Below are 14,382 nucleotides of genomic sequence, written 5' to 3'. Positions count from 1 at the left end.
TCTAGTGGGCACCTTGCACCAGTCTAATCGACCCTTATTGATGGTGGTTGTAAAGTCAACCTTATAGACAAGCTATCCTAGTGGTAGTATGGACCAGCAGTCATAGGCTAAGACTTCAGAGAACATGTGAAGCAAGCTGTTTTACCAATTATAATCCCTTGAGTACCAAATGAAAGGACACCACACAAGGTATATATCAAATATATATGTATTTATTTCTAACATGACCCCTCTGCACTCTTTATGAGGTCAGAGGTCAAATTACATCACAAGTTACTTAATTAGCATTCGATAAGTTGCACAAATACAGGTATGCCCTAGGGGCCTCACAAACCATATACTAAGGAAGTAGTATAAGAACTGCGTGAGAGTTAGACAGCAGGCCTGGGGCCTGTAGAATCGCTGGGACTACACTAAACAACCAAAGGCTAGGAAGTAGGAGGCCCACAGGAGACGCATGCAGTGTAAAAACACAGTAGCAAGTTACCATTGACTTATAATGGGAAACGAAGAAGTTACAAAGTTACTGTTTACGGACCATTCCGGATGGACTAGGATGGAACCCTTTTAAACTAGGACACTTCGAGAGTCAAGACCCATGGGAGCACTGGAGTACTCGTGTTACCTCACCCAGGGAAGCCGGGTGCATAGGTGTCTTTTCGTGTCGGGTTTCGTCGTCATTTTTTATGGAGATCTGCAAAGAAGTGCTGCAGGCGCCCAGAGGAAATGTGTCCGGGTGGATCCAAGGGTGGATCGGTAATGTGAAGAACCTGAAAGCAGAGGGGACAGAGTCTGGGTCACTAACCAGTGACCAGTAAGGAACCAAGAAGGAACCAGGCGATGTCACGATGATCTCAGGTGAAGAAGGTGAGCTTGTCTCTTCAGCCACGAGGTCCAGGAGGCATCTACGATGACCAGGCGCTGGATTAGAGCTGTCCCACAAAGGATCTAGTTGACTGCGGTGTCGGTATCCGGATTGGACCCAACAAGCCTTGGCAAACGCAACCCACGCAGGATGTCGAGTTTGGCTCTGTTGCAGACCAGCAAGGTCTGTGGCGCTTCTCCTTTGGAGGGAAGCTGGAGCAAGCCTGGCGCAACCAGGAAAGCAGTTTAGTTCAAAAGAAAAGTCTTCAGGGGGCTCACTAGCCAACGGGCAAGGAACCGGGAAGACGCGTCAAGCTGAAATGCAAGAGCAGGCCCCACGCGGCACTCGTGGAGTGTGGAGGGCTGGGCTTCGGTGCAAATGGCGCTCGGGTCTGGGGCTTCTCGTACCCCAATGCACAACTGCGAGGGTACCTTGGTAGTTGAGCAGTTAGCAAAATGCAGAATGTCCAGGGTGTCCGGTCCCACGTCTCTCGGGTCCGCCAAGGGTCTTAGCTTTGCTGTGGATCGGAGTTAGAGAAGTCTGAGAGTCCAGTTCCTGTGTCGCTGAGTCTTCGGGTTCCGGCGGGAGCGTCGACAAAGCAGACCGGCAAGTTACTGGTGGTGCCTGTTTGCACAGGGTGGTTACTCCTTGACCACAAGGGAGATGTCTTCGGTCTTCTAGTCAGAATAGAATGTCGAAGGTCCAAGAGTTCTGTATCAAAGTTTCTTTCCAGGATAATCTAAAGTCCTGGGGACACAGCTCCTATAATTATACTAAGCTAAGGGGCTGGATTACCTGCCTATGTCCCTCCTATGGGTGGACCTGGGAAGGGGGTGGTTACACCACTTTCCCTTTGTCCAGTTTCACGCCAGAGCTGGGGCTGGAGTGCCCCAGCAACTAGTTTTAACCGGGCTATGCTTGAAGCACCTTGTGTGCCTCAGGCAGTGTCTCAAAAAGCATCTGCTGATGCAGCCCTCCCTGTCCCAATGCACATCTGCCTGCCTGGGGAGGTGCTGGCACCTCCCTGGACAGGAAATCTATTGTCAAGGCTTCGATTGCCAGAGTTTCGTCCAGCAGCAGGAGGTCAGACTTGTGTCTATGGCAGCAGCATCCATTTTGTGATGCTGGGGCTCTGTTTAACTTTAACCGGGTAAGCAGTAACATACATGTATTTTCCCTCTAGAAGTGTGGAATGCTACCCCCGCCACCAGAATTGGCAGGGGGGGGGTAGTATTCCAAAGTGTTTGACACCTTACACAACATGTTTTGATAAAGCCAAACCAAAGTTAGCATTAACCGCAAGGATTATAATGCACGTAAGAGTATATGGTATGGCTATATCATAGAACAGCTATAAGGAGATGGTTCCGAAATCTGCAGAGGGGCTCAGCTCGTGCTAGGGCACCCTCTCACATAAAACCAAGCACTCTGCCTCCAGGATTGTCGAGGCCTACCATAGGAGTGACTTATAGGTGCATATGTGTCTATATATAAGATAGATATAGGTATACTATATCTAAGTAAGGGGTGATTACACCACCTTACCCCAGCTGAGTGATCAGCCTGTGGTGTCAGTTTGGTAGGCCAGCGAGGGGTGGCATAATACATGCTGCAGCCCCTGGTAGGCCTTGGATGCACCTATGCACTGGGTACCTACGGTACACTATACAGGAACTCACAAAGGTGACCCAATCTGGTAAATGGTATCAATTTAGAGAGAGAAAAGCTGGGCTGTGGGTCTGATTAGCAGGCCCACAGCCACACTAAAGTCGAAAAAACAGAAAATCACAGCAAAAGGTGGGGGTGACCATAGGAAGCAGACCCTACTCTCCTACAACACGTTTCAGGAAAATAGCCTTTTTCAATGCCAATGGTGACATACCAAGATGGCGGACAATATTACTAGAGAGTAAAAGTGAAAATAGTCAGTTTCCTATCACCTGAAAGTAAATTGTCCAATGGGAAGCTGGGCATGAGTGTAAATTGTGATCCATGCAAAACAAAAAATGAATGGCTTTGAAAAAAGGCCATTTTGCTGAAATGCGTCTGCCGCAATAAAAAGAACTATAAAAAGAACTGTCAGATACCATGAGTGCTCCGATTTGGTGTTCCTGTGTTTTTCATGGTGGTCACTACCATGAAAGGATGCACCCGCCCGCAAGATGTTCGGCAGGATGAAGTGGCACTTGATGAGAAACTGTTATGAATCCGTCAGAACCGCCACCGACTCTCATGGATTAAGTGCCTGTTGGCACGAGGTCACACTTACCAAATGTAAGGTTCTTGGTTACCAAACCAGTTCCTACGGTTACTTACCTGTGAAACGTCAGAGCACGGCAGGGAAAGAAACAGACACATTTTCCACAATTCATGAGTGAACATTTATAAAATGATTGCAACTGCAAGCTTGTTTCTACTAAAGTAACTGACTTTACTAAAAGGTCTATAAAGGTGTGCAGCTACCCTCACTGAGAGACTGGGGTATGGAGACTTACCAAGATGGCGGACATTATTACAAGAGAGTAAAAGAAGAAATAGTCTGTTTCCTACTCGCCTGAAAGTAAACTGTCCAATGGGAAGCTGGACATGAGTGTTTAATTTGTGGTCTATGAAAAAAAAATGACTAGCATTGAAAAAGGCTATCTTGCTGAAAAGCGTCTGCTGCAATAATATGAACTGTCCGATAACGTGACTGCTCCGTTTTAATGTTCTTTTTTCTTATATATATGAGAGAGAGAGAGAGAGAGAGAGAGAGGGAGAGAGAGAGAGAGAGAGAGAGAGAGAGAGAGAGAGAGAGAGAGGCTCTGTACATTTCAAAGGCACACAGTAGAGGAAGCTAACACCTCTGCTAGACTATTGCCTCACACTCCTTTTACTGTCTCACCGTCAGTGTAGAGCAAGTAAAGAGAGGGTCAGTTTTTTCCCCACCACTTTTGCAGGCACTTTTGTAAAAATAGCAGTATTTTTACAAACGTGCCAATTTCACAATTTTTTTGCAAAATTGCAATATTTTGGGAAGGCTGTTTGAGAGTGTAAATATTAAGATATATCAATGGCTGTGGTTGTGGTTCAGTGGGTGACAAAATGTGTAGTGGCTAGCCCATGTCAGAGGGTTAACCTTACTCCTTCTAATCATTAATGTTATGTAATTGTGATGTCATTAGGTTTTTGCCCGAGGTAGTTTCAGGGAGTGTGTAGAGGCTATTGCGTGTCAGAGATTTAACAGACTAAAGTTGTCAAATGCTGGTTCATCACTCTGTTAAAAGCAAAACGACATTCATGAACATTATCTGCGCCATCTTGTCTGATGGATGGAAGTTCCTACGTGGACATAAACTGCAGTCATTCTGACCGACCGCAGCCATTTTGTATTCCGTTGGTCACCTTTGTTTCACCCTGCCTTTACTAGCATCCCTCTGACCAACCTTGTATGTGAGCTGGGAGCTATAAACTATTGCCACGACAAACATCAACACCACTTTCTGCCACAAACTCGTTTTTCCTCTCATCTCAGTTTACAGGCAAACCCATGGACACTCCTACACAAACAGGTTCCAAATACCAAACAGACTCTTGCAAACATGGTTTATTGCACTGCACACAGCAAGACTTGTTTTTGCCAACAATGGGACCTGTTTTTATCAACAGAACGGACTCTTAGATCTGGCCGGTCTCACGTGTTTTAGACCCTGAAGCAAGGTCCAGCTGCAAGATTAAATTGTCTGTTTTGACCTGGGTGGGAGGAGAATTAATGTTGGGTTTGTGTAACCATGTTCATGAAACAATGTTGGGCTTGTGTGACAACTTGCCCGGAGCGGAGACTCCAAGCTTGTAACCATGATAAATGAAACAAATACATTGTGTCAAACCTGTATAAAAGGAAGAGCCAAAGCAGTTTCCAGCAGAACACCTCCCTGAGACATCCCGGTGTCTTCAGTTGACGTGGTTTCCGCATGAGAAAGAAACCTTTTTCTTGTCTTCCAGTTTCCAGTGCCTGCCTCATTATTTTGATAGCCAATCCAAGGTGAATTAAAGGTGATCCTGCGCCGGGCAGCATTGAGGGTCTTAGGAGACTCGCTGCTTTTCACAACTCCTTCCTTACACTGATGTTATGTTATTAAGTTTTTGCCAGAGGTAGTTTAAGGGAGAGTAAATGTTGCATTACATAATTAGTGAATAAGAGTAGAAGAGTAATGGAGCAACCTTTCTTCTTTCTTTCCTTTTCCACCCATTTCCTTCACCTTCTTTTACTTACCTTGGAGGTTTCTTCAGTGATACTCAAAAAGAAGATCACAGAACGCATATTTTTCAACCAAAGCTTTCTGTGACATCCTGGTCTGTTATCTGGAAGAATAAAACACTGGCCTACTATTCAATTGCTAACCTTTACTTTTTGATAATGTGATTATGAACACGTAAATGTTTTAGATTTGTTTCTGTTGTTACCTGGACCTCATCTTTCGGTCAGAAGCCACCTTAAGTCAGTGTGGGAGCTATATACAAACAATACAAAATAATCACTAGTGACAAAGCAGGACACCTTCTTTGATGTATCCAAGAATGTAAGAGTTATCTGACAGATTAAACACCACGCCTTCTCATAACATCCAACTGTATGTACCATCTTGCAGGTGTCTAAACGAGAAGGACACTTATCAAACTGGTGTGTCTTTGATTAACAATCATCGCCATTATAAGACCTTTACGACATAATAGCACAGCTCCTCCAAAGTTTTTAGTCACAATTTATCAGCTATTTTATCTTTCAACATCTTTTCTTTCCCCATACCCCATGTGTAGCGTCTGGCTCCAATAAGCATGCAGTGTTTTGTAGCCCTACTGATGCTTCTAATATGTCAAAGCTTTCTAACAAAGAGCCTTTGGACGGGTATTTAAATGTGTTTAGCAGTCTTGTCAATGCTAACGTGACATTCCTTTCGAGGTGAGACTGAGATAAAGGCAGAAGGTAATAAATTAAGGCTCTTGCTAATGAGGTGATCTCGAACCTATAAAGGGGACAGCTGATTCTGGAGAACTGCATAAGTTGATAGGGTGAACACACGGCTAAAGTCATGTCTCCAGGACTCTGTGTTTCCAGGTTTTTATATAACAAAGTAATCCATTCTGAGATTTGCATTGAAGATCACCACAGTTCAAATACTGATAATAAGAAACACTAAATGTGTATCCTGCAACTATTTCATGTAAGAAATTAGTAATTCTTACCTTTGCCGATTTGAACGAAGCCTAGGATAATGATGAGGGCGAGGGCCAGCAGTTTTGCTGCTGCAAAGGCGTCTTGAACACGGGTGGCGGCTTTCACACTAAAGCAATTGATCGCTGTAAGCGTCACTAAAGGGAGAAAACAAAAATTAAAACAAATTGGTTAGTAATGAAAAAAGGAGCAAGGACACAAGATCTCGAGAAGGCCTCTTGACGGCTTATTATACACAAATCATCACAGCCTCTTTTAATATTGTGGCCACACAGGACGCCACTGCCATTGATAATCAGATTGGGTTATAATGCTGCAAGATGAATCGATCAAAATGAAGGTGTGAGGCTAACAGTCCGATTTAGGCTTACATGACAAAACTAATGTTGGTCAATATGGATGAGGAATCACACGTTTTCAACTATTTCAGTGGTAATTTTCTCCACTAAGGGGCTGGCTCTCCACTCGAGGAGCCACTATAGGGGGAGAAATCACTGTCAGATATTCGACCAGAAACATGGTGGAGGGTGACGTTTTGCCAGCATAACACGACACTGGCCCTATATCTGCAAAGTAAAGGTAAATTGTTAGAACCAACTTTGCGGATCTCCCTAAAATCATTGCTATGACATTCTTTTTTGGGTGCAACATTGTCAAATATGTTGGCAGGCCAGTCATCAGAACGGGCTGCCACTCCACCACAAGTTCAGGAAGCATTGCCACCACTGCATGCCAGACCAGCCAGATGAGGATCACCCTGTGGGGTGTCCGTCTTTAGTCGTCAATATTAAAGGGCAGTGAGAAAGAGTAGAGTGGACGAGAATCCCCTGTTTTGGTGGGATTTTCATTAGGGGGGGGAGCTTGTGAAGGCTTGAGTTAGATATATGGTACTGCCTCAGCTCGAGGTCCTCTTGAGCTGTGAAACCAAAATGAGCCAATCTTTCATGCGGTTCCTACCTGCCACCCATTTAACCTCAGGGGCAAATAATGAAAAAGACAAAGTCTCAACCTTTGATGTAAAACAAGAAAGGGGGAAACAGATACCCATCTATTAGGTGAGCTGCACAACTTGAAACCGTAAAAAACAGAATCAGTCACCAGTTCCCTGCTTGACCAAACTGTGTAATCCTAAATAAACATTTTATTTTACAGTGCCTCCTTTTACCAGCAGCAGCCCATGCAGTAAGAGCGGTGGGGCCAGGTGGGTGGGGGGTTGAAAGACGCCGATGAGGGAAATTTAATTATTTATTTAATTTTCCCTCATGGTAGTCAGTCGAATCCCCCCCAAACCAGGCCCCACCGCTCTTACCTGCATGGGCTGCTCCTGCCTTTTTCTTCATTACTGAGTATAAGAACAGTTTCAAATGTGTGAGTTCGGGATTTGTGCTGTACAAAAAACTTTGTGTTTGATTTAACACAATATAAAGTTCCTCCATATATAATAAGAAACTCGTCTACACATGTAGGGTGTAAAACAGCAGACTTGCCTCTTAGTGCCCAAATAGCATTCCAATCAGTGAGTGGGTAAGAGTGAATGTTTCTACGTTTATATTTCATAAAAACTATGACTTTTAATAAATGACTCAAGGCAATGATATAATCTAAGGTGACACACGTCTGCATGTTAAAGAAATACTTTTTTTAAATCTTGAATCGAATTTTGAATGACATTTCTGACATTAATTACATACTAAACATTTTAATGGCTTTGCTGGTGAAAACAGGCACTTAGAGTGAGGCCACACCCTTGACTCGGCACTCTATGTTGTTACCTCTGCTTGATCATCTTTAATTTCCATTATTGCCCTTCCATAGGTTAGAACACAGGTGGTATTGAACAAACCTGAACTTTGTGAAACCATTTACACTGTAGAAAAGTCCCACAAACACTGCATCACTGCTTGCTGATCAACTAGATGCTAGGAAAAACAAATGTATTTCGAGGCTTGTTTTTGCATAATTTCTGTAAAATGCTCAATTTTTTTCTGTTGCAAAATATTGAAGTTCTTGTCACCACCAGTGTCTGTGGAGGGTGAATTCCGACAGATGTTTCTGCATCCACACCTCCCGAAAGACCCTAAGCACACTTTCCAGCTTAACATTCCATAGATGTGTCTTCATGGGATGAGTGGCTGATCTTTCTCAGCTGATCGGCCATCACCCTCAGCTTAGGGAACAAAGTTCGAACACTTTGCTTAAGTTAATCTCTCCTTTCTTAGGTCTTCTACCACAGGAACGTGATGAGTTAAATTATGCAGCATTTAAAACTAAAAATGCTTACGCTTTCAAATTAGACACTCGACATTTAAATGGGCATAGAGAAATGTTTTTGTAACCATACCATTATCTTGCGGACTTTGTTTCCCATAAATGAATTGTAGCAATTACAGCCTGGAGTGAAAAGAAGAGCCCGCTGATAATAAAAGACCTGATAAAAAGGATCTCGAAGGAACGACATGTGTGTAATGCTGTAGCACATCGAGGGCTGGAAGCAAGCGATGGCTCTGCTTAAACGTCGAAGTAGCCTTTCTCAAGGCCAGAACTGGTATATCTGCCAAGGCCACTGGCAATGTAAGACCTGCAGCAAAACATGTTCTTGTTTACATCAATATTCATCTTCCATCGCAATGACGAAAAAGAACATTCAGACCGAAAAGATGTTGCACAGTTCTCTCTAGACAGTTAACAATTTAATGCGTTTTAGACAGATGGACAAGTTAGCCATCATTACACAGATGTCAGGAATAAGACCAGCTGTAGCTTCACACACTCAGTTAAACAGATTTGAATTGCTTAACAATTAAAAATTCTAGCCTTTCACTACAAGGACAATGTCAGGGGAAAAATGAAGACATTGCAATATGCAGGCTACCTAGATTGGGCAACAAACATAACGGTTAAAAAAAAAGGGTTAAACAGAAGTCATTATGGTACTAATTTACAATGGTCCATCCTACTGAAATCAATGGACAATAACTCTGGTGATAATCCATGTCCGCCTGCACACACTCATTGCTTTGTAATATTAGGACGTATTGGGAGTAAACTTCTCTCACTTACGTATAGGATGAACTTACTCTCCTGCACTCAGTCTACAAGCCATGACGATTTTCATTATTGATGCAATCTGTGATACGTCTATTAATTCGAGGTTGGGAAAATAAGGATTGGGGGGGCTTGGAACTATAAAGCATTGCCATGATCCATTCTTTAGAGATGCCATCAGACTGAAAGATTTCTGCTCAAATTATGAGGAAAGCATGAGAGTCTGAAAAGAAAATACTGAAAGGGGTGTATCACTTCTCTCTGCACACCGTGGTAGCTGGTCTGGGGTTTGGACAGTCCAGGGAATCCAGGGATTCCTTATTGATACCTGATTCTACCACCTAGGGCACAAAAAGGCCATCTGAAACCAAAACACACACATATATATAATGACTGGGTGAAGACAACTGCAGAAAAAAGAATCGGATGAAATCCATCCTTTTTCTGGTTCACCTGCAGAGCGTGAGTTGGCTACAAAAATCACCCAGACTCACTCCACTGGTGAACTGGAGAAACAGGTGAGATTCCATCCAAACTGCCCAATACCCTAAATCCCCTTAACTGTTGTAAACTGGTAATCTTGTAGCGGTTTGTGGTCCACTATCAATTAGTGCACAAATCTGTGCTACTTGCTTTATAGATTTTGGACAGCCAAGTCTTGGAGGCTGCTGCTGGCGTTCAACCAGGGAGTGCCAGGCTACAAAAAGATCTATCTATGAAGCGGGTGCTATACCTACTCACCTAGCTAACTCTGGACTTCTGAAAGACGACCTCACAAAATGTTCTAGTGGCAATAAAGATTTGTAAGATCTTCAACTACACCTCAAAGACAACCAATAGCCCTGCACGTTTAACTATAAACAAGCATGTAAGTAACAGCATTGGCCCACAAAGAGAAATATTAATAAGACATTTCAAAGGATTCAAATGTGGGTCTTTGTTTTGATGTTGTTTTTTGAACTCACCTCTTCGAGTAAGAATGTAGAGAAACAAGCACAAGTGCCGTGTACATTTTAAGATAAGACTGTCACTTTCAGAAATTCAGCTTTAACCCTGTTTCCATGCGTTGCTTTCTTGGTCTATTTCTTTTTTATAACGTAGACCTAGCTCAGAAAGCAAAAGATTGATATATAGAGGGCAGCCCGTGTTATGTTGGGATGGGGTGATGGAGGTGGTAACCTTTACACGTGCACTGGGCGAGCACAGCACTTAGAGGACGCATTTGTAGTGGCGTTTGGCAGTGTCATGAAATTCGAACAAGGGATGCTGACCGAGGCCAAAGCTAGAAATATGAGTCCAGGGAAGGCTGGAGTTTGGGGATGTGCATGATGTTGGGTATGAACGTCAGCGCACAAATACTGCCAACAGGCCGAGAGATCAGATATTTTAACACACATTTCATGGCCATACCATTCACGAGAGCCACTATGGGCCACTCCCAGAGCCAGTTTGGGCCACTCCTAGTTTCTTCATTAATTTGTAAAGTAAGGCTTCCCTAGGGAGGGAAAGCTCTTAAACAGGTCGTGGCGCAGTTCATGTAAGGTAATAGACATTTAAAGATTGCAGATGACCATAACGAGGCATCAAATATACTATGTACACCACTATGTACTCACAAGGTACCTTTAAAAAAAAAAACAGACAAAACCACGTGATTCAGGTTTCTCTCAAAAAGGCACACATCCTTGTAGTTACCAGAGGGACTTAAAACGTAATCCGTTCTAACATGCCAGGTCACTGAGATTTGCAGCTAAAATGTGCAACTGTTCTATACAGCCAGTTAGTTACCTCACCACTGGAGTGTGAACCACTGGCCAAGGCCACACAGAAGCTTCCTTCTTAGGCCCAGAAAAATTTGACGAAACAGTCTAAAACCACGCTGCCGCTGCGGTTTCGGGGCGTTGTCGGGTCTGCTGCTGTACTGACAACGCACTCGTCCTCGCCTGGTTAGTTTTCTCGTGGGTAGAGCGTCCTCTGGCATTCCTCGGCCCTTCAGAAGTGGTTGCCTGGGGCACTTCCTGCATCTCGTATTTGCCGACACCGTGTAGTTTGCATGCGTGAATCACCGACGCTACTCTCACTGCCGTGACTCACCATGCAGAAAGAGCAGGAGCAGATTGCATCAGCAGGATTGAGGGGTGTGTGAGGGGAGGGCAGGGAGGAGGCGAATAGGTGCTTCTCTGGCTGGCGAGCCCTGTCGAATGACGAAGAGGGAGGAAGCTGCACACGCCTGAACCGGGGATCGGCAGGACCAGCCATTTCAAACTGTGACAGAACCAGGGCTTCAAATAGGCAGGTGCTGTCTGGCACTGAGCACCTGCACCTCTTTAATTTGAAAGGGAGAGTGCCTGCACTCCCAGCACCACTGCAATGCATTTAATGAGAGAATGCCTGCACTTCTCATGAGCAGAAAGGCACTCTAAATAGAGAGTACCTGCACTTCTATATTTCCATTCAAAGCATTGGACAGACATCTATGGTACCGACGAGAAAAGGCATGTAAACCCTGTCCGTTTTTATTGGTGGCTTGCAAAATACACGGAGCACGAATTTGTTTACGTAGCACTGATAGGCAGGTTAGCCAGTCCGTAAAACTGTTTTAAATATTGACCAAGCTTATAGCAAGACGGATAGAAAGATAAAGACCGCTTTCACAGCACTCCTGCACTATTAAATATTAAGCAAGAGCATTGCAACTAACGTGTATGTTCTGTTCGACGTGCATGAAGTCTAGTGGTAAAAGATGGCCTTTAGAAGTCAAACACAAACCCCTCCACTAATTCGCTAGAAGACTTCATCTACTACACTAAACTCGTGTTTATTATGTAAACATTTTGTTACGAATATTTATTTGGTTTATAATTAATAAGCTGTAAATGAACAATTAAGTGAGATAAAATGTAAGTATACGACTTGAATGGGTGTATGATTGTAATGCTCGACGCAGCACGGCCTAGGACACAGGCGTGGACCAAGCCCGTGAAACCTGATGTGCCAGTCTTCCCACCCTAGGCTCCGAGGCCAGACACTCTGCTATGGGGAGATAAGGCCGCACAGGCATGAATGGGACTGATTAACTCGCACGCACGAACAGCAGCAGGGATATGGCCAGATCCAAGAGGCGGGGTGATCACAATGAAACAGGGGCTGGGAAATGAGATACAGATTTAGAGAGAATGAACGCTGCGGCCTTCTTTAACTTCCTCACTGACAAGGGACAGCTTCCCCCAGCACTGAAAGAACTGTACTACACACGCCTCGTTACCTCACAAAGGGAACCTTTATTATTACTTTTACATCTTGTTACTGTGAGATTTGTAACAGAATCATGCAACCCCATGTTATGGGATACGAAGTAAATATTTAAACTGAATACTAGTTCTACTGTATTGTGCATGCCCTTTCTGAGGTCAAGAGTGCTCTTCAGATGGTAGGACTTTTGTTTTTTCAGGTTATCTTTGTGGAAAGAATGTTGATTTGCATGCACCTCACAAGTGTACTGAGAGCGTTACCCACTAAGGCACGGTGTGTGATTTAAAAATGTGAGAGGGATAGAGTCACATTTACAAATACAAATCATAACTACCTTACTGAGTTTCTTACTTCTTGGCTGCTTCAACAGGGGCGGATCCATCCGGGAACGGCAGTTGTGGGCCTGAAGTGCACACTGAGAAGTGGAGAGTGCACAGCCCAAGGATAACCTGAGGCATGGCAATAACGGGAGAAACAGAAGTGGAGGCAGTGTAACCTCTGAATCAGGACAACAACAGCATGGCTGTATGGTGATAGAGTCAATCTCTAAGCAGCTAAGGGACAGACCAAGGATCATCATAGGTATGACAGCAGTGGGTATAACGGGGTTCACCCACAGAGAGAGATGGCACATCCCTTAGATGATCAGAGTACCATGGTAGAGGGTCTATGGTGTCCACTCACAAGAAGCTACAGCAGAAAACAAAGATAACCATGGTCACACCCAGTAGTGGATATAGTGCAACCCCAGATATCACAGTAGCCGATTAGTATACTGTTGACAATGGTCATCTGGATGTCGACTGTGGTGTGCTCCAGATTGCAGTCAATGTGAGAGCCCCACGTTTTCACCCACAGGGCATCCTCTATTTACCAGACCCCAGAAGATGGCGCACTAGTTTGTGTTGGAGTCTGAGATGGGAGGGTGGATCACTGGAATGGGCAATAGGCCTATGAGTTCATGGGGGCGAAGTGGCAGAATGGAGGGAAAGAAGAATGGAAATAAAATAACCACCTACAGAACAAGTACTCGAGAGGAGCTGAGCATGCCACAGCTGGGTAGGAAAGAAGTAGCAAACCAAAGATGCATATCAAAGACGGTGCCTCGCTGATGAAGGTTGACATACCCCACAACCGGTCCATGTTTCCGATCCAGGGAGGACCTGGCTTGGCGGTCTGGACTTTTCCCATGAGGCACAGGGTCAAAACTGATTTGTATATGGCTGGGTCCAAACTGGGGTGGCGTTGTGGGCAAGGTAACAATGGATTTGACCCAGATCTCTTGACTGGGGAAGAAAGTTTGATTCAGTCAGCATTCCGTCCATCATTTGTTGCAGTTACACTGGTCTACCAGCACAGCACACAAGGGGCTGACACCACCACAAATGTTTCAAAGTGTGCAAGGCCATATAACTTTATAGAAGAAATGGACAAAAATATGTAGTGATATAGTTTGAAAAGTCTGTGCTATAATAGCTTACACTGTTTAGTAAGCTAAAAGTAAGTCATTTCTTAAACAATGTTCTCTGCTCAGTTACACATGGTCATCTGAATGTCAAATTTGGTGTATTCTATCTTGCAGTTACAGTCAGAGTCTCATAGTCTCGTGCCCACAGGCCGTAGTCCAGTCACCAGATTACAGCAGAAGAAGTTATGCTTGCATCTATTTTTATGTGTAGCAGCGCAAGTGCATGAACCACCCAATAATATGTTCTATAAAATATGGCAAAAAAGGTTAACCTGAGATGGTGATCACAGCAGTAACCTAGTTGTGTTTTGCAGATTTCCATTCTTCCATACCCAAAAATGCCAATTTGTGGGTTTTTTCAATGAGTGGACGTGTTCCAAGCATGAAGCAACAAGAAAATTGTGTTTTATGATCTGTATTGTGCTGTGTTATTTGTTTTAATGCACCGTTAAAATCCAACTGTAGCTTCAAAAACATTTTTGTAGTATTATTTATTTCTAAAATCAAAATATTTTGAAATTCTATAGGTGAAGCAGA

General features: G+C 43.9%; 1 protein-coding gene across 1 annotated transcript in view; it reads right to left on the bottom strand.

The window, feature by feature from the left end:
* SLC7A5 (solute carrier family 7 member 5) overlaps window positions 1–14,382 on the bottom strand; it is a 101,077-nt gene that overhangs the window by 62,122 nt on the left and 24,573 nt on the right. The window contains exon 2 of the mRNA XM_086949683.1: window positions 6,092–6,217. Coding sequence (XP_086805809.1) covers window positions 6,092–6,217 — 126 coding nt within the window. The remainder of the gene's footprint in view (window positions 1–6,091; window positions 6,218–14,382) is intronic.

Source organism: Lissotriton vulgaris, unplaced genomic scaffold, assembly GCF_964263255.1.
Source record: "Lissotriton vulgaris unplaced genomic scaffold, aLisVul1.2 SCAFFOLD_4143, whole genome shotgun sequence".
NCBI lineage: Eukaryota > Metazoa > Chordata > Amphibia > Caudata > Salamandridae > Lissotriton > Lissotriton vulgaris.
This window is presented reverse-complemented; position numbering and strand designations above follow the sequence as displayed.